The sequence below is a fragment of the Enhydra lutris genome, unplaced genomic scaffold (assembly GCF_002288905.1).
Source record: "Enhydra lutris kenyoni isolate GAN:26980312 unplaced genomic scaffold, ASM228890v2 scaffoldscaffold15, whole genome shotgun sequence".
In the NCBI taxonomy this organism is placed as follows: Eukaryota; Metazoa; Chordata; class Mammalia; order Carnivora; family Mustelidae; genus Enhydra; species Enhydra lutris.
This window is the reverse complement of record NW_019154099.1, coordinates 1013605-1037747: the sequence shown is the minus strand read 5'-3', so window position 1 is coordinate 1037747 and position 24143 is coordinate 1013605. Positions and strand designations below refer to the sequence as shown.

The window sequence follows — 24143 nt, the reverse complement described above, 5'->3', positions numbered from 1 at the left end:
CCTCTCTGCCTACTTGTGATCTCTCTCTCTGTGTCAAATAAATAAATAAAATCTTTTAAAAAAATCAGTGACATCTAGGATTGATATACTTCCTAGTTTCTGGAGGGCTTCAAGTCTCCCATGAGATTTGTACCAACAAGCGTGTCTGAAGGACAAAGAAAGCCTCACCAGGTTTCTGTGAGGATTCCAGAGATCGTGTATGTAAAGCTGCTACTACAATGCCCAAAATGCAGCAAGAGCTTTAGAAACAGTGGAGAGGCCCCCTTCTTTGCTAGTGACATGACAGGTTCAGGTCCAGAACCCAGGGTTTGCATTTCCTGGCCTGTGACAGCATCCTCAGTGTTCTTCCCACGCCATCCTCAGACTGATGGGAACACCTTGAAGGCAGCAGGCATGACACCTTAAGAAGACCACTGATACTCCTCTGCCCCCATCTTGCTGGGGAAAGAGATGGGGGGCACTGTACCCCATGATTACGGCAATCAGCGCTAAATGGCTGGAAGTCAAGCCTGGGAACCATGCAAACGTTATGGGCAGTGTACCTTATGGTGATTGCCACAAGGTCCTCGTGGTGATTACCTGCTGGCAGCTCTTCCACCAAATACATAACAAATAATGTGAGGCTCCTAAGTTCCAAGGACTGAGGCGGGAGCCCTCATATAACTGAGATCTGTTGTTCAGAGGGACCATAATTATTGTTCAAACTTCTCTCCCCAATAACAAGTGCATCACTGAGCTGCCATCGGACATTGTGCTGATGAAAAATATAACACCTGAGTCCCCTCTGGTTGAGGGGACGTGAATCAATGCATCATTCTGAGATGCAGTCCAGGTTTTTTTTTTTTTGTTTTTTTTTGTTTTTTTGTTTTTTTTTTTTGGTCTGGCCTGACCTTTTTCTGGATTTTTGAGAAGATCTGAAATAGTTAAAGTAGCATCCATTTTCCCTGGCCCCCCTCCAAGGGCTGCACTTAGTTTACCATTTTTCTCCACCCTTTCTCTTGTGCCATCCTCCTGGGGATGTGACTGGGCCACACATTAGCCTTCCAGGTAGGTGACAGAGATCCTACACACGGTAAATGATCCACTGGGCTCCTCCGCTTGTGCATTGGGTGGCCTGGGGCAAGGCACTTGGACTCACTGAGGTTTAGTTTCCTTGACTGTAAAATGAAAAGATAAACCTGCTTCATCGACCTTTCCTGAGTATTCAGCGAAGGGACAAATATGAATTGTCCCTACCCAAGATTGACAAAGTAGCTTTCCTCATGGTGGTTAAGGACACTAACATGGTAGAATGTTTGTTACACTTTATCAATTTCTTCCATCTGATTGCACTGACATTATGTGTCCTTCTACTTTCCAAATAGGCTCTAATGGTCTATTCATTTCCCGGAGATGTCACATTTATATAGAAATCTCTCACTATCTTTGCCACTTTGTGTTCTCATCACCCAGCCTTCTTCCACTCTAACTGAATGCTTAGTGCCCTATCCTGCCTCACATTCCCTGGTCTCTCCATCTGGAAAGCTCTTTTCACTCCTGCCTCCTCCCTGGGACTGCTTCCCTTTCATTCACGAACACATTTATTGCCCCACATGTTGGGGATGTAGCAGTGAACCCAACAGTCCCTGCTGTTGTGGAGCTGGCATTCTACAGGGAGGGAAGAGCAGGTAATTAGTAAATAAATCTCTCATATTCCAGGGCCTGGTAGAGTTATAACAAAGAGTAGAACAGAATAAGGGGATGCTGGGATTTAGGTTTAGCTGGGAAGGGTTCTCTGAGGAAAGGACCATTTGAACATAGTCCTGAAGGACATATGGCAGGAATCTCACAGAAAGTCTGGGAGAAAGTATTCCAGGAAGAAGGAAGAGCAAGTGCAAAGGCCCGGAGGCAGAGAAGGGCTAAAATATCCCTTCCCAAGAGAGCATTCCCCTTGACACCCCATTTTAAATAATGTTCTCTTTCTCAGGGCACACCATTCTTTTTGGAGTATTTAATCTTCATTTATGTTTTATATCTTAGTGTATGTAATTTAATTAGTCTCCCCCTCTGAATTACAAGCTCCATGAAGGCAGGCATCATATCTGTTCCCATTTTCCCTTATTTGTGTATCCAGAGTTCACCCTCTGGTCTGGTATTTATATAGTTACTGGATGAATCGATCAATTTCAAATGGTCATTAATGACAATGTGCAGTAATTTTGCATTGTGTGAGAATTTCCTTTTAGAAATCAGTATATAGGGTGGGGCAAGGGGAATCTCCCCTAAGGAACTGACACACTTCCTTCTTGCAGCTAATGAGCACAAACTGAGTATAATACATCCATTTCTGCTTTGCATGGCAAGGATCTTACACTCAGTAAAGATAATTCATTAAGATTTGAGGTTGGCACCTTCTCCTGTGTTTTTTTTTCTTAATGATGAGATTGTGCTTGTATTCTTTTATTCATTGGATTCCTCTTTTTGTGCAATTTAATTAAGATGCGAATAAAAAAGGAGCGATAATTAGGTAAAGAAGGAAGAACAGAAGAGGGGGGAGAAGGAGAGAAAAGAAAATAGATTCCTCTTTAAGACATATCTTGTCACTGCTTTGCAAGTTGAAATTAGAAACATAGCTAGCTTGTGCTTTAAATGTTATGACAGCTGCCTGTGACAATTGCTTGACATTATCAGGACCAATGCTAAGTATTTTTACATGTATGTAAAATTAAATTTTAAAATCTCGTTAAATTCCCAGTAGGTTATAGAGTAGATATCAATAGCCCCATCTTACAGATAAGAAAGGGTCATAGAAGTTAAGTAACTTGGCCTGAAAACAGAAGAAAGTAGAAATGAGTGCCTTCCAATGGCTTGGACAGGGCTGTCCAAATTAAATGTGAGTTGTTTTGTTCTGCCTCTCCTCAAGCTTCTATTCAGCCTCACCTCACTAAAAAGAGGTGTGCCCCTCCAACAGCGATCATAACCTCACTCCAAGGAACAGGGGTGAGGTGGGGGGGCGAGGGGGTGGGTGGAGAGTCCTTTACAAACATCCATTATCCCCTTAACTGGAAAGGCTCCTGAATGCAGGTACATCCAATGGTCTTTATTTCTGAAGCCTTTTTTTGTTTTTTCTTTTAATAGCAAAAGAATGCATGACACTGTAAACTGTCAAGTTGGGTGCTGGGAAGCCACTCAGACCTGCACTAAGAAAGGTGATAATGAATTCAGTGTTGCCAATTCTGAGGGAACTGAGAGAAAACACCTAGAGGTTCCCGTTAGTCCCAGTAGTGAACCAGATCCCTCCTTGCTTTCAAGGTGCAGCCCCTATTTCTCGGTTCTGCTCCCAGCTCTGGGGCTCTGGAACATCGTGTCAATCCATGGGACGCAGAATCCTGGGGCTTTGGGCCCAGGAGAGAGGGGCGGCTTCTATGCACACACACATCCATTCACACACCACACGTGGTCACAAAGCACAGACGGCACACACGCTCAACGCCCACACAAACATCGACCTCACCCACCCACTTATATCAACACCACAACACAGGCGCACGCGACCTCACACACCTCGCCCACTCATGCACTCACACCACACACTGGCGCGCAACACCCAAGCTAGCACACGCTCGGGCATCGGCTCACACCCCGTGCACACACCCTCTTGCGCGCGCCCAAGCCCTTGCTCGCCTGCACACACCCGCGCGCACCCGCTCACGCCCCGCGCACACACCCTCTTGCGCGCGCCCGCGGTCTCGCTCACCGGCACGCGCGCGCGCACAGGCCCTAGTTCACGGGCGCACCCCGCGCGCGCACACACACGCTCCCACCGCCGAGCGGCGAGGGGCGGGGCGGGGCGGGAGCGGCCGCCAGTGGCCGGCCGGGCGCCGCCAGGAGAGGGCGCGGCGCGGCGCGGGGAGGTACGGCCCGCGCCAGAGTTGTTTCCCGGAGCCCCGGCCGCAAGAGGCTCCGCGGGAGCCCGGCCAGCAGCTCGAGCTGGGCTAGGCGGGGCTGGGCGGGGCGGCCCGCAGGGAGCACACCCCGGGTCACGCCGGAGCCCGCGAGCCGAGCGCGGCGGGGAGCGCGCCATGGACCCCAAAGCGGGCGGTGGCGAGGAGGATGACTGCGTGGACTCGGGCGCCGAGACCGGAGGGTGAGCCGCGCGGGGCCGGGCCGTGGGCGGGGGCTGCTCTCCGAGTTGCGCTGCGGCGGGTCCCCGGCCGGGACCTTTTCCGACACCGCGGCGGAGCCGGAGCCGCTGCCGCCCTGATGGGGCCACGGGGGCTCCCCCACCTGCCTGGTCCCGGGTGGAAGGTAGAGGGGCTGTGGCGGGCCGGCTGTCTCCTGGGCAGGCTCCGAGGGCAGAGCCCCGTGGTCCGTAGCTACCCCGGGTGGGGCGGGCCCCATCCCCGGGGGAGGGGGGAGGGGGGAGGGAGAAAAGTGGAAGGACTCAGGGTTGGGAGTAAACCTCGCGCACACCACCACACACCACCCCTTCTTGCCCCCGTTATCACTGAGATGATGTGGAATACCAGGCGAATGCAATGTCCCCCCGAGATCATCGCTAGAGAAACAGATGCTCTTGCACTTGTTTCAGCCTTCCGCGAGGACTTTATTCCTCTAGCCCTGCCGCTCCCGGAGTCCAGGATGAGGGATTGGGATGAGAAGAGGATAGGACACCTGGCACCTAGAAGTCTTTCAGAAATCATATAAGAGGATGACATTTTTCATTTCATGGCTTTATTGTGCTTGCTGAGACTCCCTCCGCAACTCCTGTTTTCCCCGCCAAACTTCTCTGCCCACCTGTCCCAGCCTTGGGTACAGGTGGGATGAAGTTGGTGCTATGATGTAGCCCTGCTTAAAGAAATGTGCTCATCGCTTCAACGGACTCAAACAATTGGCCCAAACCTTTACCTCTGGAGACTAATTAGCCTTCTCCCAACGACACCATTTTCCTGAGTGGGACAAAAGATGGAGTATCTTTTAGGAGATGAATGTCATTGTAAATGCTTCCACCCAGCTCCTATCTCTAGAGAATTTTCCTGTGCAGAGTCAGCAAACATCCAGGATGCCGGTACTGATCCAGGAGGAAAGGGTGTCCTTTCCTCTCTGGAGAACCCTGGAGATGGGCTGGAGCTGCCCAGATTACAGAAACCCTTTGCCATGGAACATTGGGGAGATTTAGACTAATCTCGGGGGTTGGCTGTCTTGAGAAGACAGGATCGGGGCCCAAGGCTAGAATGGGCACAAGGGGCTGCCCTCTGAGTGACACAGTCACTCTTGCCTGCCCAGGCTCACCCTTCCTTGCAGCCTTCCCCCATTCCTAGCCCAAATCTGGCACTTTTACACCCTACAGTAAGTACTCTGCAATGGGCTTTCGCTGTTATCCAAATTTGAGATTATTTACGGTTCCTATAGAACCCAATTACATTCTGGAGTGGTAACCTGATTCCAAATACAGAACTCCCTTGTTTTCTCCCCACACTTGGTGTATGTGACATTTATCAACTGAAACTGAAGATCCTTGATCCACCCCCCCACCCCCCCCAGTTAGCTAGCTAGACCATGAATAGAAGAAACAAAGTGAAATTAACCGGCTCATTTTCAGCTGCATAAAATAAGGCTCCAACTGGTCCATTCATTTTCAATTTGCAGAGCTCACCTAAAACAGGTATTTTTTCCAAGGCTTCTCTCTTGGAAAAGTGGAGGAGAAGCCCTGACCCAGGAGCAATTGTACCCTTGGATCTCAGCAAAAAAGCATGACAGCTGCCAGGGTTGCTGGGAGGGGCTTGCTGAATATACTGACACCAGAGCTTGTCTTCACTGCCTCTGCCCTAAAGTGTATTGTTGTGACAGAATAGAATTGTTTAAAGACTCCGTATTGCCTCAGTAGCATCCTTAAGCTAAAGATGAAGGTAAAATAGTACGTGCTTAAGGAGTTTCAGTATATAGTTCCTGATCTTGTATTTGCCACCTATCCGTGTATCTCGTGCACTTTGGTTTGGTTATCAAAAAGCTGTTCATAATTTCCTGGCTTTTCCAGAACTCACCCCCAGCTTTCATGTAGCTGCCTGGGGAGACTTTACACATGTGTGCTATCACTATTATTTTCAAAATACAAATCTGATCATGCTTCTCTCCCAAACCTTTAGTGGCTCTGTCATCTCTAATGTACAAAGAGCTTAGTGTGGCCTACAAGTCCCAATGTGATAGGGTCCCCTTCTGTCTCTCTGGCTTTGTGTCTCAGCACCCCACCCTTGTATCCTGCCTCAAGCCACCTCAGCAAGGTGTTTCTGATTCTGCTTTTGTCAAACTGCCCTTTTCCCCAGCTCTGCCCTTCTCCACCTGGCATGCCTGCCCACCAGGTGAAACTCTATCTTCTTTTAAGACTCAGCTCAGGTGACCCATCGGCTAAGGCAGGGGTCCTCAACTTGAGGCCCATGAATGGCTTGAAGTCACATACAAAATGACATTCTTTGTGAATTTTGGGAAGAAGAGACTTACTTTTCACCAGATTCTCGAAGTAGTCTGTGAGTCCCCTCGCCACCACATTTGGGCAGGATAGGAGAAGTTTCATTTTCAACGTGTTGTATCCGAGGTATTGAAAGAGAGCCAAGCAAGGATGATGAGCCAGTGGTTGAGTCTATCTAGAGAGATGGTCAGAGAGGATATGGGTGTGACGACAGTGTGCTTTGGAATGGTCAGCCAAAAAATGGCCGTTGCAGTCCTAGGAGTAGATGAGATCAACCAAAGATAGTAAAGATAGTAAACACCTGGCATCTTACTCTGTGCTGGGGACTGAGCCTTTAATATTTTGTTAACACATTTGATTTTTCAACAACTGCGAAGCAGATACTGTTTAAGACCGGCCTTGAGAAATGACAACACTTAAAGGCCAGGTGAAGTTGGAGGAGCTGAGAAAGGGGCCTGAGAAAAAGGAGACACGGACAAGAGGAAGGATGAGGTGTCCTAGAAGCCAAGGGGAAGAAGGGAAAGGCATCGGCTGTGCGGTTGAGAAACTCACTAAGCTAAAGGAATGTGAAGTGCCTTTTTTTGCAAATGCAGGTAATGAAGGAAAAGGTGGATCCGTGGACAGTGGCAGGTGGAGGCAGAAGCCAGGTCCACCTGGCTCCAGGAGGGAGTGGACTGTGTGGAAGAGAAGGTAGACAGAGCCCTTTGTCTGAGAATGGGAGGGTGACAAGAGGCGGTAGCTGGAAGGGAGAGTGGGATGCGGGAAGGATTCCCAAAGCATAGGCAATAATTAGGCTCCTGTAAAGAGATGCTTATAGAAAAGACTCTATAAAAAGGGGCATAGATACGGGTGCCTGGGTGGCTCAGTGGGTTAAAGCCTTTGCCTTTGGCTCAGGTCATGATCCCAGGGTCCTGGAATTGAGGTCCGCATCTGGCTCTCTGCTCACCAGGGAGCCTGCTTCCTCCTCTCTCTCTCTGCCTATCTCTTTGCGTACTTGTGATCTCCATCTGTCAAATAAATAAATAAAATATTTTTAAAAGGGGGGGGCACAGATAAAGATATAGGAGAAAAACTGATGGTTTGTAATGTCCACTTTCTGAAAGAGTGAAGGCAGATGGACTTCAGACCTCTCAGCTCAATGGGCTTTGGGTAGAAGGAGGGACAGCTCTCTTCTTACAGCTTAGCAGGGAAGACAGGTTTCCATTCTGGGCAAATGCAGCCCCCTCCCCAGGAAAGTGGAGATGTGAAATAGTTGCTTGGGCAATGTTGAGTGAGAACCCAACTGAGATTAATGATTATAAATGTATGAAGGTCCCAGTCTAGCTTGCTATCAAATTTCCGGCAGCAGTACTCAACTACCTTAGGGGCAGGCAGAGGGAGATGGTGAGTGGTCGAGATGGTCAGGGAGAGAGAGGGACTGTTGCCAGGCAGGCGTGAACAAAACATAGGAGCAAAGGATTTGGGGGTATATGTGGAGCTGACTATGGATCCTTTCGGCAGCATGATCAAAGGTTCCAAGAACATTTTGGGTCCTGCTGCCAGTGGGCAGGTGGTGCTGATCGCTTTGAAAGTGACAGTCAAGAGAGTCAGGCTGCTGGGGTTCAACTCCATGCCCTGAGTTTTCTTTTCTGTAAAATGTGACAATGATAGTACCCACCTCACGGGGTGGTTGTGAGAATTAAATTAGTCTATACATTTAAAGTCTGGCATAAGTGAACCCTCAGAAAATTATTTCTCACCATACTGTTAGTATTATTATGAAGAAGACTCTGAATGACAAAGTTAGAGCTTTGTATAATAAAAATGTATATTTCTGGGTGCACTCAAGATCCTGTGTTCTTTATACTCATCACAATAGATGTTCTGATGTTTTTAAATGCCATGAACAATCTGAACACCTTTCAGAACATCTGCGAGATGATAGGATGTGTCTCAATATAATTATTTTACCCATAAGGAAATGGAGGTTCAGAAGGTACATGACTAGTTGGTGGTCTCAGTTTAAGCCTGCGTCTCCGGCATGCTTCCCACCTAGCGGAGTTGCCTCTCCAGGAACCACTGATGGGCAATTAATTCTTGATTCCTACTCAGACATTTTCTTTTGCTTGAAATGTCTTTGCTGTCTGACCCACCTAGTACAGGCCAGGCTAAAAGCTAACTAGTATTGTTCTGTGGCAATTGATGTCATTTTGGAGCTCCCCTTTTCCAAATGCACTTGAAGGCAAGTTTTGTGCTCCTGTGTATTTTTTTTTAGAAAAAACTGGCAAGCCAGCTACTGACTATGGTAAACTACCCTAAGAAACAGAATCCCTTAACAGAGGGACAAGCTGTGTTTTTGCAAATCGAAATAAAAGACAAAAAGTAAGATGAATGCTTTTTAGTGGGTGTTTCCTTTGTGACGTCTCCCAAATATGGCATCTGAGCCACTCTTTCAAATAGGACCATATCTGGTGCATTATTTTAATTCACAAGTTTGTCTGGCACTAATGAGCCTCCACCTCCCTGTCACTTGTCACTGAGCTTCTGAAAAACTACCATACCCTTTGGGTGACTTTTAATTGATACTTTACTGTGATTTAGAGATAGCACACAATTCACAGGGCTGGAGTTTATAAGCAGGTGAATGGGAACGAATGGGGGAATAAATTTGATGACGGGACAGGTTTAGAGAACAGTAAAGGGGGAAATCTTGCAAAGAAGACAGGATGATCTATTAGGTACTCGATTATCTTTGTGTTCAAGGTGGAGCTAGTTAGCTCTGAGCTACCATGGCATCTAATTCAATGGACTGAGAGTTAACAGATGCGGTCCGTGATGCACTGAGCTGACATTTTACCAAAACGTCAAAATCAGTATTATTGAAATGCCAAGATCAATTCTTATGCCAAGATTTTCCTGGAAAAAGAGAATTTAAGGTGGTAGCCTATACCTATATGGGCAAGTAGGCTGCTGACAGTGATAAACTATCTTAAGTGCAGATCCCTTTACACTTAACCCCTGTATGTATAATTGTAATTAAAAGGCAGTCAAGGGACTGCATCTAACTTTCTGGTCATGATTGGCAGAGATACCAAATAAATGTAATGTTTATAAATGTGTTTATGTGTCAGGCGTGTGAAAGTTTCTAATCCTTCCATCATTCTGCTTATCTGTATCATGTGCCCATACATTTTTCTTCCCAAAATTCATGGATTCACCTCTCAGGCTTCATTCTCACAGAGTTGAATGTCTTATTCAGAGCTAGGTGGGTAAATTCTTAGGATATAAGACCAATAAACAGGATTCACAAGACAGGTGCCCTATTGCTGTTCCCTCCTATCCTAAAAAAAGCTGGGGGTAACTTACCCCTCCAGAGAACTATAGTCAATATCTGAAATTGTTTGAACCTGTTTAAGCACAAAATTGTTTTAAGCTTTACAGTTTGTCTTTCACCAACAATATTTCCCATAAATAACCTTTTGAAGTTATTTGGAATGTATTTTATGGGCTATAAAAGTGTTTGTACATTGACTCAGTTCCTGTTTCCCATCATGATCATTTTTCTAAGGAAAAGAAAGTAAATATCAATGTATATGTATATACATATGTGTGTGTGTGTATATATATATATATATATGTATATATATGCAAGTATCTCATTATCGTGTGGTTTGCATAAGTGAACAATTAGAAACAATCATATAGCAAACAAAAGGCAAATGGTTGAATAAATTATAGTACATCACTTTATCTAAAATTACAATAATAAGAACTAGGTAGCAGCATGTTGTGATGGTGTGTAGTGAAAAGAGCAGTTTAAAATTCTATCTCCATCATTATGGCAGCTGTGTACAAATTTCATAAACAGAATCAGAGGCTGGAAAGCAACAAAAGGTTTTAGGGGATTTTCTTCCTGTTTGATTTCCATTTTGATGGGGGACAGGGATGGAAGTTGGGGCGATGGATGAGACTGCAGAGCTGGGCAGAGACCATCATTCATGAAAAGTGGGTTTTATGTTGTGCTTGAACTTCATCCAAAGAGTGACATGAACAGATTTGTGCTTTGCAAAGATCGGCTGCTGTTTGGGGAAGGAACTGGAGCGGAGCGAGAGTGGCAGGAGACTGACCAGCTGCCAGGCTTGACCCAGGCAGTGCCTTTAGTGACAAGAAATACATACGGAGAGATGCATGGCAGGGACGTTCGTTTGCTAGCACCTGCCCTAAAATACTACCATTACACCTTAAGATTCTCAAAATAGGTTTCACATGTAAATTTCATTCTACATTCATCTCCATCTGTATGCAGATCTTTAAAATACATGCATTTGTGAAACCCATCTGCCTCAGGAATATTGGAATATCCTAGCTGAGAATACTGACAAATTTCTAATAATAAAACAAACAGGGGCGCCTGGGTGGCTCAGTCGGTTAAGCGTCTGCCTTTGGCTCAGGTCATGATCCTGGGGTCCTGGGATTGAGCCCCATGTTGGGCTCTCTGCTCAGCAGGGAGCCTGCTTCTCCCTCTGCCTGCCACTCCCCCTGCTTGTGTCGCTGTCTCTCTCTCTCTGTGTCAAATAAATAACTAAAATATTAACACACAGTTACCACATTCCTAAGTTTGGTCCTAAAGTTAATTTATGCCCTGCCTGGTTCGAGAAAGAATTGAATGTATCCACTCTGGGGGTGACTCATCCTGACCATCCTGATCCTGTCTTGCATCTCCCTTAGCCAGCATGTCGCCATGCTCTATAGCCAGTCGTCCTACCTTCCAGGTCCTGCCTTGCCATCACGCTGCACTCCTACTTCAGATCCACTGGCCACCTCCCGGTCTCCTCGCCAATGGTATCACTTTAGTTTCCTAACTGATAACATAAAAAAGTGGGTTAGATATAGGCAGATTCAGTTTGTAATACATAAAGGGATATGCAAATGTTAATAGTTGCTATTTTTTCAGCCTTAAGATTCAGTCATTCTGTAACTACTAAGACAGTTCATTTCAAAAGAGATAACCACATGCTGTTTTTCTTCCATTTTGTTCCCCTACCAATAAATCAGTGCATCATTTTGCATGAGCAATATAGGTTATTTTAACTAGTAAGAGGTGTGCTTTTTGTGAATTTTTTTTTTTGAAGTTTTGTATATACGGTAACAAAGTCAATGGAGTGAAAATTGAATGATTTAAGAAAAGCAACATGAGGCTAAGTAAATAAAAGTGTATCTGTGGAAAATTCAACATAATTAACTACTTTATTTGCATAACCATGTCCCCTGACCACCACCTTGAAGAATAAATCCCTTTGTGCCTGAGAGATTAATTCCTTACTGAGAATGACTTTGGGACACTGTGGGGAGAAAACCAAGAGCTTCTATACCAGATATGTTGCCAGAGAGGGAAGGCTACCCAGCCACACAAGTAGAGCAGAAACTTCGAAGAGATTAAGCAGGCAGATCCTTGGCTAGATGCCCATTCTCACAGAGGCCGAGTGCCAGCAGCTGGTTTTTCAGCCTGGAAACTGATGGGTAATTTCACCCTGGCCCTAACCCTGCCTTTTCCCTTTCCCTATCACAGCCCACATCCTGTTACTGTAATGTGCAGCAGGATTTCTTCTCAGCTGGAACTGAAATCAGTCAAACATCACTGTGCCTTTGTTTCCTGATGGCCAGCCAGACCCTGCCTGTGGAAGCAAGCCCTCACAAGCCAGGGTCCCCTCCTGCTGCCGCCAAGGTCCATCACCGCTCTGCGCGTGTCAGCAAAGAAACACATCCCCATGACGCACTCTAACTTGAAGGGTGCTCATTTTCAGTGATTTCACCTTTGGGGGGCATCGTGAATCCCTTTGAGAATGTGTTGAAGACTTCGAGCCTTCTCCCCAGAGGAATAAGCTTCCATTCAAGAATTCGCCAACGAATTTAGATGGTTCAGGACCTAGCTAGTTTCCTGTCTTGGAGAGACATAGAGCCCATCTGAAGGACCCCTGATTTCTAACGTGCCTTGAACGTGTTGCCTTCAAATTCGGATGTAACTTTATTTTGCACCAAAGCCCCCAGCGCTATGGTTTTTCGTTTGCTACAGGTCCTTACCATGTAAATGCTACTTACCCTGACTTTTTAAAAAATTCTAGCTTGAAGAACTCATTTGGATACAGAAAAATAGCGTCTAATCCTACTAATACTAAGGTTTTGTGTTTCAGGTCTGACTACAGCCACATGTCCTCCACCAGCAGTAAGTATGGCTTAAATGTCCTTCGGCACTGGCTTCTCAATCCTGTCTATCTGGGGAACCCATGCTTTAATGGAAGAATCACCCAATGGATACTTGCCAAAGTGCGTAATGCTGGATTCTCTGACTCTGAAAGCTGGGGCTCTTCCTGGAGAATTTAACTGTCCCTTGGTTTCAGAACTAGCTATGCCACTACTTTCCCTATGGAAATTGAGCCTAGAGGAACCAGCCCAGGCTTTGTTAGGGCAGATGCTTCTAAAATAGCTTCTCCGAATAATCCCAGGTAACTCATTCAATCACCAGACGTTTATCAAGTACCCACTGCCTGCAGGCTAACAGCTCAGAGCACATTCATTAGACCCCTGGGTGACCCAGCTCATCTGCTGGGCCAGTGTCCTCCCTTGTATTTCTGCATCTGCAGGTGGATAGCATAGGCAGTTATCAATACGGTTTAAGAAAGGTGACTGGGAATATGTTCATAAACATACTGTAAGCATAGAAAAAGATGTCTGCATTAAATACTAATTGACAGGTAAATCTGTTCATGAGAAATGAGGCTTTATATCTAGGAACAATTCACAGTGTTTAAGATCACTGTGTGGGGCGCCTGGGTGGCTCAGTGGGTTAAAGCCTCTGCCTTCGGCTCAGGTCATGATCCCAGGGTCCTGGGATCGAGCCCCGCATCGGGCTCTCTGCTCAGCGGGGAGCCTGCTTCCTCCTCTCTCTCTCTACCTGCCTCTCTGCCTACTTGTGATCTCTGTCTGTCAAATATAAAATCTTAAAAAAAAAAATCACTGTGTAAATGACCAAAGCCGTTTGGATTAATTAAACACCTATTTTAAAATAACATAAAATACTTCTTCCAGTAAAAGCCCTGATTATTTGATTCAGTAGATACTGTTTTTTTTTTTTTCCTATCTTCCCTGTTAAACTCTCAATTCTAAGTAGTACCCCAATGGAAAGACACGTAATTGGATTATTCTATTTATTGATGTTCTGGCTTAGTTTTCCTTTGCAATAAGAGACTGTGCAGAAAGCTGTATTTCTGGAATTGTAATTTAGTGTCAAATTATATTTAGTTATTAGTATAACTGCAGTGAGTAATCTCTGATCATTCTAGCCAACTGGAGACCGAACATTGCCCCTTAGTTATTAAGAACCATTAGTAATAATGAGAATAATGCTCCAGTGACTTGCATTCCCTCCCTGAAGCTTCTGCCTTCCTAAAAATCCAGGAAAGCTCTCTTGAACTCTCTCTCTGCTGCTATTTTCATTCCACTTAGTTTTGCCCAGAAGCTACAGTTCTTTAAGAATGATTTTTTGTGAAATACTTGCCCAAAGCTTTTGTTCAATTTGTAGCTCTCACATCAGTCCTCTGGGTCACAACAAAGCATCTCTCTTGTCAGCGAAACTGGTAATTTGGTTTGGGAGGCTTTCCTCTCCATTATTTTAATTGTGATCTCAGAGTTGAAATTTCTCTTGGTGCAACTGGGATCAATAGCCTTTTATTGCTCTTCCTTTTCTCTTTAAATATTTGGTGATTCCTGCATCAATCTTCAGTGTTGGGACCTCTTGGTGAGGATGGGTATGTGTTTCATATTCTAGTTAGGAAATGTATTTGGCTATAAATAATAGAGGAAAAATAATGACTCAAGTCTGCATTCGTTTTCCTCTAACATTAAAAAAAAGAAGAAGAAGGCGGCCATGCAGGTCTGAAGTGGAAGCTCCTTTCATTGTTCTGCTTGGCTTTTGGCTTCTGTTCTTAGAGTTGCCTCAGAGTTACAAAACGGCTGCCTCGACCACAGGCAGCACATCCTTGTTCTGGGCAGGAAGAAGGGTTGAGTGGGTACTGCTGGGCCCTTGGCTGTCTTAGTCTAGTGTTTGCCTGGCCTGCTTCTCTTCCCTGCCAGGAGGATAAACACTGACCATACCCAGATGCAAGAGAAGGCCCTCTTAGCAGTTAGTAAAGATAACAGAGTGGACCCTTTCTGAAGAAGGAAAAAAAAAAGTCTGAAGTCTTTAATCTGTCCTTTAAAAGATAGGTTTGACAGGCTACAATCATAAAGAGTTATTTTCCAAGTAGATTTTTAAAACCACATTTCCCCACAAACTACACAATCACACTCAGAGGACTGAGTAGAGAGAAGGTTAAGAAGCTTACTCTCCATCCTGAATAAGGCTGTTCCAGGGTCACTCTCCTTGCCACAACCCAGCTGTGCCAGCACCCACTATGTGACCAGCAGGAACCCACGGAGCTGACTGGTCCTAGTTCCCTCTTCTTGTGGGTCCTGTGAGCAGCTCCTGCCTCTCATTGTCATCCCCCCCCCCGCCCCTCTCTGAATGGCTTGTTTCTGAATGCTTCCTGGTTGGCATCTTAGCATTGGTCCTATCTATTCGCTGTTAGGAAATGGATTTTTCTGTCTACTAGTGATTCCTGTTCAGCATTCCCATGATGCTCTTTTACCCGTTTGTGCCTGAGTTCATGGGGCCATAAGCACTTCCTTGGGTTGAGCTAGGGTTGGAGTCTGTCCACAGCTGGAGTTCATCACTGCTAGAGCTGACAGGAAAGCTTCCTCCCCAAGCAAGAGCTGCTCGTTAGGTGTCTTTTCCCTGAAAATGCAGGGACTGCTTCCTCATGCTGCCCACCCCTGATGGGAGAAGAAGGAAGGTCATCACCTAGAGAAAGTACAAGAGTTGCGGTGTAGGAGTTAGGTCCCCTAGGTCCTAGTCCTGGTATGGAGTCTGGGAGGCCATGGTAGTCCTTGGGCATTCTATTTTTCCTCGACCTCCTGGGTCCCAGAATCACATTCCCATTGGTTGTGTTTGATGTCACTTTCAACTCTAGGGGAAGTGGCTGAGGGGGCTTCTTTAATGGATGGTTTTGTTCTATAAATTGGGTAAACGTAAATTTGGGTAAAATTTTTTTCTACTTGCCATGGGTCCCTTTGCCTTTTTGAGATTGACAGGGCTGACAGGCTTTCCTCTTATGTTTTCTGCAGAGCTAAACACACGGTTAACACTCAGATCTCGATAAATCATAATATTTCCTAAGAAAGATGAATTTAATTTATACTCTCGGAATTTTAGGTGGTTTTTCCAGAAACCTGGGTAGAAGATCATCAAGGCAATATGTACAATTTACATTCTTAAGTGATTTAAATAAAAAAGAGAAATTTTATAAATGGGAATCAAAGAAAAGCAGTAATCATGTCAAGGGGAAGAAGATCAAGTGTGCCACGTGATGATAAATTCCCCTCATGCATGATTGAATATTCTCATTCAAATGAAGATTATAATCATACCTGGAGAATTTCTCTTAGAAGATCCTGGGAGCTGAAAAATGATATTTTTAGGACAGTGTCATATTTCTTGAGGATCTCTATTCCCAGGATAATGCCAGTAGGAGGCAGGTCAAAGAATTAACTAGTTCTCTTTATTGGATACTGTTCCTCTATTTGCCCTCCTAATTTGTGCCTCATGTGCCTCCTCAAAACCCAGGTACAGTCATTAACTCTCTACCTGGCCCTTACAGATGGCCAGTGGCAGCGGGGATGCCTTGCAGTTTTGTGCCCCTTCGTACTTTTTGAAATGCAAATGATCAAAGTGAGTCACAGTGATACAGGGGCCCTTGGCAATGCCCTGAGGAATTCCTCATATCTGAAATTATGGAGAAATGGCCATGACCGGTGTGTTCTACTGATTCAAGCCCAGGACCACATACCAAGCTGTGCAAAACAGGGACACGTCCCGGGTGGGTGGGAGTCATGGAATCTATTTTCCCACCCACCCGGGCCTCAGATTCCTGCCCTCCTCTTGCTTCCCTGGCTTGCTTTTCCTAGCTTCCTGCTCTGTCCTTCCAGTGACTCGGGTAGCTTCCCCGAGTCCTGCCTGCATTCTCCTTGCTGCTTGGGCCAGGCTGTAGGGCCAGTGGAGTTCTGTCCCCTCCGCTTTCTCGGGCCTGCCATGTCTGTGACCTGCCCTTGAGGGCAGCCCTGACCAGGCCCAGCTGATGCTGGGGGACCTTGGACATGCTCTCTTCTTGAGAGAAAGGGGCCGAGTGAATTGCAGGTGTTTTTCAAATAGGAAAGTCAGGTGTCTTAGTTAATTGCAAGCCCTTGTTATTGGTCTTGAGCCACCACAGGAGTTGACGGGTCCTGCCTTACTACTGTGTGGGACGACCTCTCATCCCTCCCCAAGGCTGCCTTGTCTCAGAGGTATATCTTTCCACATAAATGCCATCTTCTCCCCTTCATTTCTCCACAGTCTCATTTCCTTGAAGTTTTAGGATATCAAAGCATTGTATGTTTTGAATTTTGTCTTTAGCCACATCTGTGCCTCCCCTCGGTGTGGAAGGAAAGGTAAGCTCCTTGTGAGCTTATTAATTATTACGTAATTAATAAACAAATGTAAGGCGCTTTGAAAGCAACCCATCGAAAAGACATGACCGCATTCCGTAGAACTCGTCGCTGAGGGGGAACGTTTAAATAAAAATGACCCTTGTCTGTAGATCCAAGAGCTAAATTCAGATGGGATAGTGAAATAGTCATTATTTTCTTTCTGTTTTTGGGAAAGGAGATAACTTACTGACAGATTGACGTTTTAAGGCCACTTGTCCAAATAAGGTAAGTCAATATCTTGGAAGAGGTGGTAGTAGCCAATTTAACATTGATCTGTTTGTAAATTTCATAGTCTTTTTTTTTTTCTTCTGTTCACAATACTTTCCCCATTGTGATTTTCAGAGTAAATGTTATTTTAGGGTCTTATTTCATAAGATCTAGGCAAAACCTGGATCTGTTCATTAACCCTTACGGAAAACAATTTAGCCATTGCATGTGTATAATTCTGTGACCAGTATGTAGTTGGCAATGGATGCAGGTTTGCAAAAGGACCAAAACACCCATCTATCCATCCCCAGCTTCCCACTCCTTTTGCAATTAAAACTTCACAAGAAACATCACCAGTTTTCTCTAATTTAGAGTACAGCCTTTTAGGCAAAGTTAGTTGTGGATGGTAATACGGTTTGTGAGGTGGATCGGACAAACCTTAAGTAGCCTAGTTAAGGCCTGTCACTACTGACACCCATTTCCTACTTGCCCGGCGTGCAGAGGGCTCATTAGTGATACTAAAGATGCTTGATTTACTTTCATAGACCAAACAGTTGGCATAAAACAAATCCAAGCCTAGGGGAAACTGATTTCCAAGTGGAGGAAAATCAGGGTTTTGAATCTCTACTTGGTCACTCCATTGAGCCAGGAGCACTTAACTTTGCTGCATCCAGCAAAGGAACCCCGGATAAGAACGATTTCCATTTTTAGTATGTTTAAGCATGTTCTGGCACAAGTCATGTTCATGTGCAGAGCTTCTCTCAAAAGAGATTCAGGGTGACCTGCTGCACAGCTGGAATGAATCTGCTGCCTTAGGTAGGCTCTCTGTGAGTGGCCTTCTGTTGAACCACGGTGGCCTCGATATGTGGCCATGGCTGCGGAGACCAACCAGAAATCATTAAGATGCTTTGCACGTGGAAGGATCAGTCTGACTTCCTTGTCCATTTTGTCCTCCTCTGTGGCCCTCCCTTCCACAGTAACTATAGGATTAAAGCTTTTACTCAGAAGTCCCTATCATACTCCCTGGCAATAGGCATCTGGTATACCTGCACCTTGGTAGAGCCGCTGCTCCAGTCGCCATGTGGGAAAGAACCCTCAAGGCTTCTTCCCTCCTCCTTGGAATGCACTAGCTTCACTCCTGCTTGCCCTGACTATTGGAGAAAGGGCCTTGGTGCTGGTGGCTCTTCCCATGCCCTCAACCATTGCAGCTTACTGTGGCAAGTATGGCTTCAGGTTTGAGATGCTCATTATGCTCCTGGGCTTTCCTCCTCAAGCTGGAGCCATGTAGCATGTAGCTTGTAGGTAACTCTAATGAAAAGGCCACAGGTGTGGGTTTGTCATTTTTTGCAAGTCTGGGTCTTAAAGCCAGTCAGGTAGAGGCTTAGCCACAGCCTGAGAGCCACAGAATACCAGCTGGCACAGTGTGGGGTCTGCTTTGCATTTTGTCAGCTGCCCAGAGAAGGTATCCTTGGCCTGGCAGAGCACATAAATCACCAAACTGGAAAACTTGCTGCTCAGACTGTGGTCTAAAGAGCACTCCATCAGCATCACCCTGGAGCTTGTTAGAAATGCAGAATTCCAGGCCCCACCCCAGACCTCCTGAGTCATGTGAGTTGTTTGTACTGAAATGCTGAGGAGCATTAATCTAGCTCCTCTCCCCAGTTAGCAAGATTGCTCTTAAATCCCTAGTAGATATGGTCTGTCCACATTTCTTTAAGATTCTAATTTTTAAGGACATAATCTGTAGGCCCTCGGATTTGCATCACATCTAGATGAGAAAAAAATTTCACTTGACAAATATTTAAATTATGAATTATTGGTCATTTAAAAGAAGAAAATTGTGTTCCTCTACTGAGTGGTTTATTTGAAAACAGAATTTGTCCTTTATCAGGCAAGCTAGAGGTATGGGTTTGGAAGTGTTTTTTTGAGACGCAGGCAGCAGCCTTATCTGTAAGATCACAGAGTAGTAAATGAAGCCCGAGATGAATGAGCTGAAAGCTAGTGAACTTAGACAGTTATTTGACAGTGTGGGTTCTGTATGGCCAAAATCCTCTGCACAGGAACCTGAAAGGCTGAGCAATATTGGTATTTGGCAGTTGATAAGAAAAAAGCAATAACCAAAGATACACATCAGGAAATCAAAGGGTGAAGACAATATACCACATAGTCAACTCCTTTGATGCTGTTCCACTGGCATCCATTCCCCCCAAAATATGATATAGTCCTACTGGCTCCAAAGATAAGTTTTTAATTGTGTGATTTCAACTACATAGAGAGTGCCAATTTCTGTCCAGGATATGAAAGAAAAATGAAGGAAGACTTCTCACAACCATCCTGAGAAGTTACTATGACATGTCAGGGACAGCTGGTCTACCAGGGTCATGGGGACACTCCCTTGACCCCCCCAACCACCAAAGGAAGGAACACAAGTGAATAGCTTCCATCCCCCATTCCTGACGTGCTTGGTGTTTTTCCCAATTTTAAAATAGTTATTATTACTCAAATAATACATGGTCATTGTCAAAAAATCGGAAAATAATGATTAGCCAAAAGAAGAAAGCTCAGATTCCTGCCATCTAGAAACGACCAGTAGTCTTTATTTGGTGTCTGCCTATCGATTTTTTTCTGAGCATCTGCATTACTATAGATATGTATTATTAGCAAAAATAGTATTGTATAGTCTTATCGTCTCATTTTCTAATTAACCGTATGTGAACTTCTTTGATATCAGTAAACTATAATAGTTTGAATATACAGTATTTCATTGCATTTCTGTATATCCACTAGGACCCTGTTGTTGGTACTATAGTTTATAGTCACTTTCTTACAATTACAAAGAGAATTGCCTGAATTATTTTTATGCTAAGTTCTTGTGTGTGTATCCTTCATTATTTCCTTAGGGTAAATTCCTTTAAGTGGAATTGTGAGGTAAAACAGGTTGTTTACTTTTTTAAATTTCTGATGCTTCCTTCCAAGTCATTCTCTAGAGCTACCATTTCACTCTCCCACTGCATGGATGAGAGCACCAGGGTCTCATAAAACTGGTGATTTTTGTGAGTGAAAAACAATATGGGTGGATACACACACACACACACACACAAAGTAACAGTGGGCAAAAGTTCTCTGAAGAGTAGGTGACAAACGGGAGACTCTCACGTTTTGGAAACCTACAACTTGAAGTTCTGTGTTTGTTTGTCATGAAAAGTATGGTATCAGTTACACTCCAAATGTGACCTCAGGCAACGAGTGGTACCAACCAGCAAAAGCCATCAGTACTCTGTGTAGGCTTTATGGAAAGTATTTCCCATTCTGGTGGACAATCTCTATCTTTATTCAACATCAGCAGTGTTTGCCATTAGCTTCTGATGAGGTAACAAGTTGGAAGTATGTGGGGAATATTGTGCAAAGAGCCAGGTCATACCCACTAAAGGTTGCAATATTCAGAATTGATTAGAGAAGCAGAGAGGATCCTGCCAGCCAGCCTGCCTGCCTGCCTGCCTACCTTCCTTCCTGTCTTCCTTCCTTCCTTCCTTGTAAACCTTCTTTCCTTCTACCATGTCAATCAAACTTCTCTTTTGTACAATATTGGTTATGGAAGGGAAGGAATATTCCACCTGCTCTACTCCCCCTTGTGGTGTTATGTCACCTGGCATCTTCTGACATTACTGTCAGTATTGTTAGTGCCTCTAGCTGTGCAGCCTGCTCCTGGAAGGCTCCTCTGTCCTTTGGAACAAGAGCAGTTGTGAGAAGTCTTCCCTTTGTCCCTTACAGAGAGAGCTGGGCTTCCTCCGTGATTCAGTTTTACTGTTTCACCACCTCACACTGGAGCACAGTGAGGCCACAATGTGTGTAGCCTCACATGCAGCCTCACAATGTAGGATCACAGATAACCTAGACTCAGAAGCCAGACACGTCTTTCTTCGAGCTGGCATGCTTATAGAGTCACACTCTAACACTTTGTACTGTCTGTGGAGAGCTCTGTATGAACCTCCTATTGTGGTGGGAATTTTCACAGTCCCATGCTCAGGCGTAGCAGTAGAACTGCTGTATTTATAGTCAAGTGCAACATCACTCCTGAGCCGGCCTCACACCTAGAAGTGAAGGCACAGGTGTGTTCTGCTCTGGGACCCACAACCCTGCAGCACTGAGCCCAGAGGTGTTGGCACATCACCCTTTCTTGGAAACCTTCTGGCATTTAGACTTTGGTCAGGTCCCTCCCAGTCTTCTTCCTTCCACCAGAAGCCAAAACGTGGCATCTCCCGAGCTGGAAGTACCATCCCGCAGCATCATATGTTCTTCTGTGCTGCGATTCATGGGGCAAGTCCTCTGCTTTAAGCTTTTAGCTTTCCTTAGCTCAGAAAGCCTTTTCTGTCTCCGGAACCCAAGCCCTTGCAATAGAGAGCCTTGCTCTTCAAGACTCTTCTCTCTGCCACGATCTGAAAAATAGACATGAGTTTAGAAACTTGATTAGTGGATCTATCTGCCTCCACCTTCCCTGAAGCAATGAATAGCCCAGACTCTACAGGTGAAGGGCCACAAAACAGTCAGAAAATTTGTGGCAAAGGAGAACTTTGGCTATCGTCTCTGAAATTCATCTGCTATGTCATTTAGAACATGTCTCCCACTTTAGGTTTTTCTTACATTTCTCCTGTGTGAACACCTTGCTCCCTCAGTTAGGTTGTGAGCTCTGGGAGGAACCATGTCTCCTGCTTTGCAGTCCTTGGGGCTTTTAGCAAGAGGCGCTTGAGAGGTAAGGGAGAGCCCAAATGGGTGAATTTGGGAGATGTTTGTTCTCTTTCTAGATCTGCCATTGAGTCGTGGTCGATGACCTCATCTGTGACATGAGGAGGCTGGACTAAATGCCTCTGCCACCTCTAATTTTCTAGTCCTGTGCAATTAGCTTGTTCTTCCAAGGGCTGTAAGTTACATCATTTCTAAGGAAACGGAAACAAGGGACTAGGAACGTGTCAGGGTCCTATTCAGACTGGTCAAGAATTTGAATATTTTATCAAATTTTCAGCCACAAAAAGAGTCCCTATGCTTCATTTCCTACATTGCTAGTTTGATCCTGAGCAAAGCCAGCACCAGATCTCAGCATTGGTTTTTCTACTGTGGCATTCAGAATGTATTTTAGAAGGATGTATGGAATGCTTTTCCCCAGAACAGTTGTAATAGCTAATTGTTGTTTGATTTCTCAGCATCCTGCCAGAATAAATCCCTTTGTAAAACGAAACTTAATTACTGTAATTGGGAGGATTCCTACACCCAGCTCTAGTGGTATTAGAGGTCTGGGGTTCACTGACGAACAAATCCTTGGGATAGCTTTTGGTTACCATCCTCCTCTTTCGTCTGTTTTGTTTTGATCAATATATTTTACATCTCAAAACACAATGAATATACTAATCTTATTGTTTGCACGCCCTGCTGCCTCATCTCCAAACCTGTAGAATTTTACTGAAGTCCTGACGTGGCTTTGCTACTGATGAAAACGACAAGATATATATGAAGTGGTAGAGAATGCATGGAAATTACTTAGCGGAAGAAAGGATTCTGGGTGAAATGCTAGCATCTCTTCTGTCACTTTGAGCCCTTCAACTTTCTAAAAGTTCTTATTCTTACACTATTAAGCATTGGACTTTGGCATTGGACCTTCTCATAAACTCTCAAAATCATTATAGTCCTGAGGGCTTAGATAACTACGCTAGATATTTTAAGTGTTTCTAGCTGCTTTGTACCTTCTAATTACATATAAAGCTTCTGGTCCCCTTCCAGAATTTATGTCAAGCTGTGTCAGAATTCATAATGTCTTTGTCATTACTCTCTGGCTAGTGGCTGGCCTTGGCTTCCCCCTCCTCTTCCCACCTACAGGTTTGTTTCAGAATGAAACTTAGGAAGACATACAAAATAAAATGAATGTCCCATTTTCAAGTGGGGAAAAAAATGCAGGGTATCTCAAGAATCCACCTTCCTTTCTCTATGATTTCTTTCTCAATAGTGTCCTGGTTTCAGATGAGCTCAAGAGCGTGTCGGTATCACACATCCAGATCCCTGACATTGTTTCTGCAACAGATGGTGAGAACGGGGTGAGCAGTTAAAATACCATAGTTAGAGCTGAAAGAGGCCTAAGGATCAGAAAGATCCCACACTGTCTTCCTCTGCCAAATGAAAATAGAGGTTTTGGCTAAACCACGTGAGCCTGTATTCCATTCTTCAATGACGAGAAAGCGCTGGGGACTCAGGCTGAGAGAGGAGAAGCGTTATTATGAGCGCCGTTTGGATCCCCTGCGTTTAAAACTCTGCCTGTCACCTTGCTGCCATCAGAGTCTCACCAGGCCCACCCTGCATCTACTTGTGACTTGCACCGGGGCTGGCACTGGGACCAGCCTTGCCGCTTTCACAGCCCAGACTTGCAGCTCAACCGAAAGCCTTGTCAAAATCAAAATTACTAGGAATTGAGAAAGTCTGAAATCTTATCTTTCGGGTGCGCAGGGGAAAAGGGGATCGCTTCAATTTTTTCATTAGTTCAGAGGTTCAAGAAACTAGGTTTTTTTTTAAAAAGCTGCTTAAAAAAGGGGATGAAGGCAGGTTATTCATTACACTCTGGATGAATAGACTCTCTGGAGAAGGAATTTGGAAGCCCCTCTCTGAAAGCATTTACTTCAGGCATTCCGGGAAGACCGGGCAGCTTAATGGGGGGAGGCTGGCCCTTTTGTGACACTTCACAATGCAGTGGGGCTTGTGTTTGCCACTCCGAAGCCTCTTTGCCTCCTGCCCGCTGACCTAATTTTTCTTCGCAGCGGCAGCCCGCGCCTGGCGTGTCTTTGCGGCATACCCAAGCCACACTTCACCTGGGTGTTCTGCTGCTTGGTCAGGAGGGTCTGCTTGACCAGACCGA

General features: G+C 45.1%; 1 protein-coding gene across 1 annotated transcript in view; it reads left to right on the top strand.

Annotated features, from left to right (window-relative positions):
* The first annotated feature begins 4061 nt into the window (after positions 1 to 4061).
* Positions 4062 to 24143, top strand: part of LOC111147103 (family with sequence similarity 124 member A) — a 102026-nt gene continuing 81944 nt past the window's right edge. Inside the window, exons 1-2 of the mRNA XM_022502999.1 lie at positions 4062 to 4126; positions 12616 to 12647. Of these exons, the coding sequence (XP_022358707.1) occupies positions 4062 to 4126; positions 12616 to 12647 (97 nt within the window). The remainder of the gene's footprint in view (positions 4127 to 12615; positions 12648 to 24143) is intronic.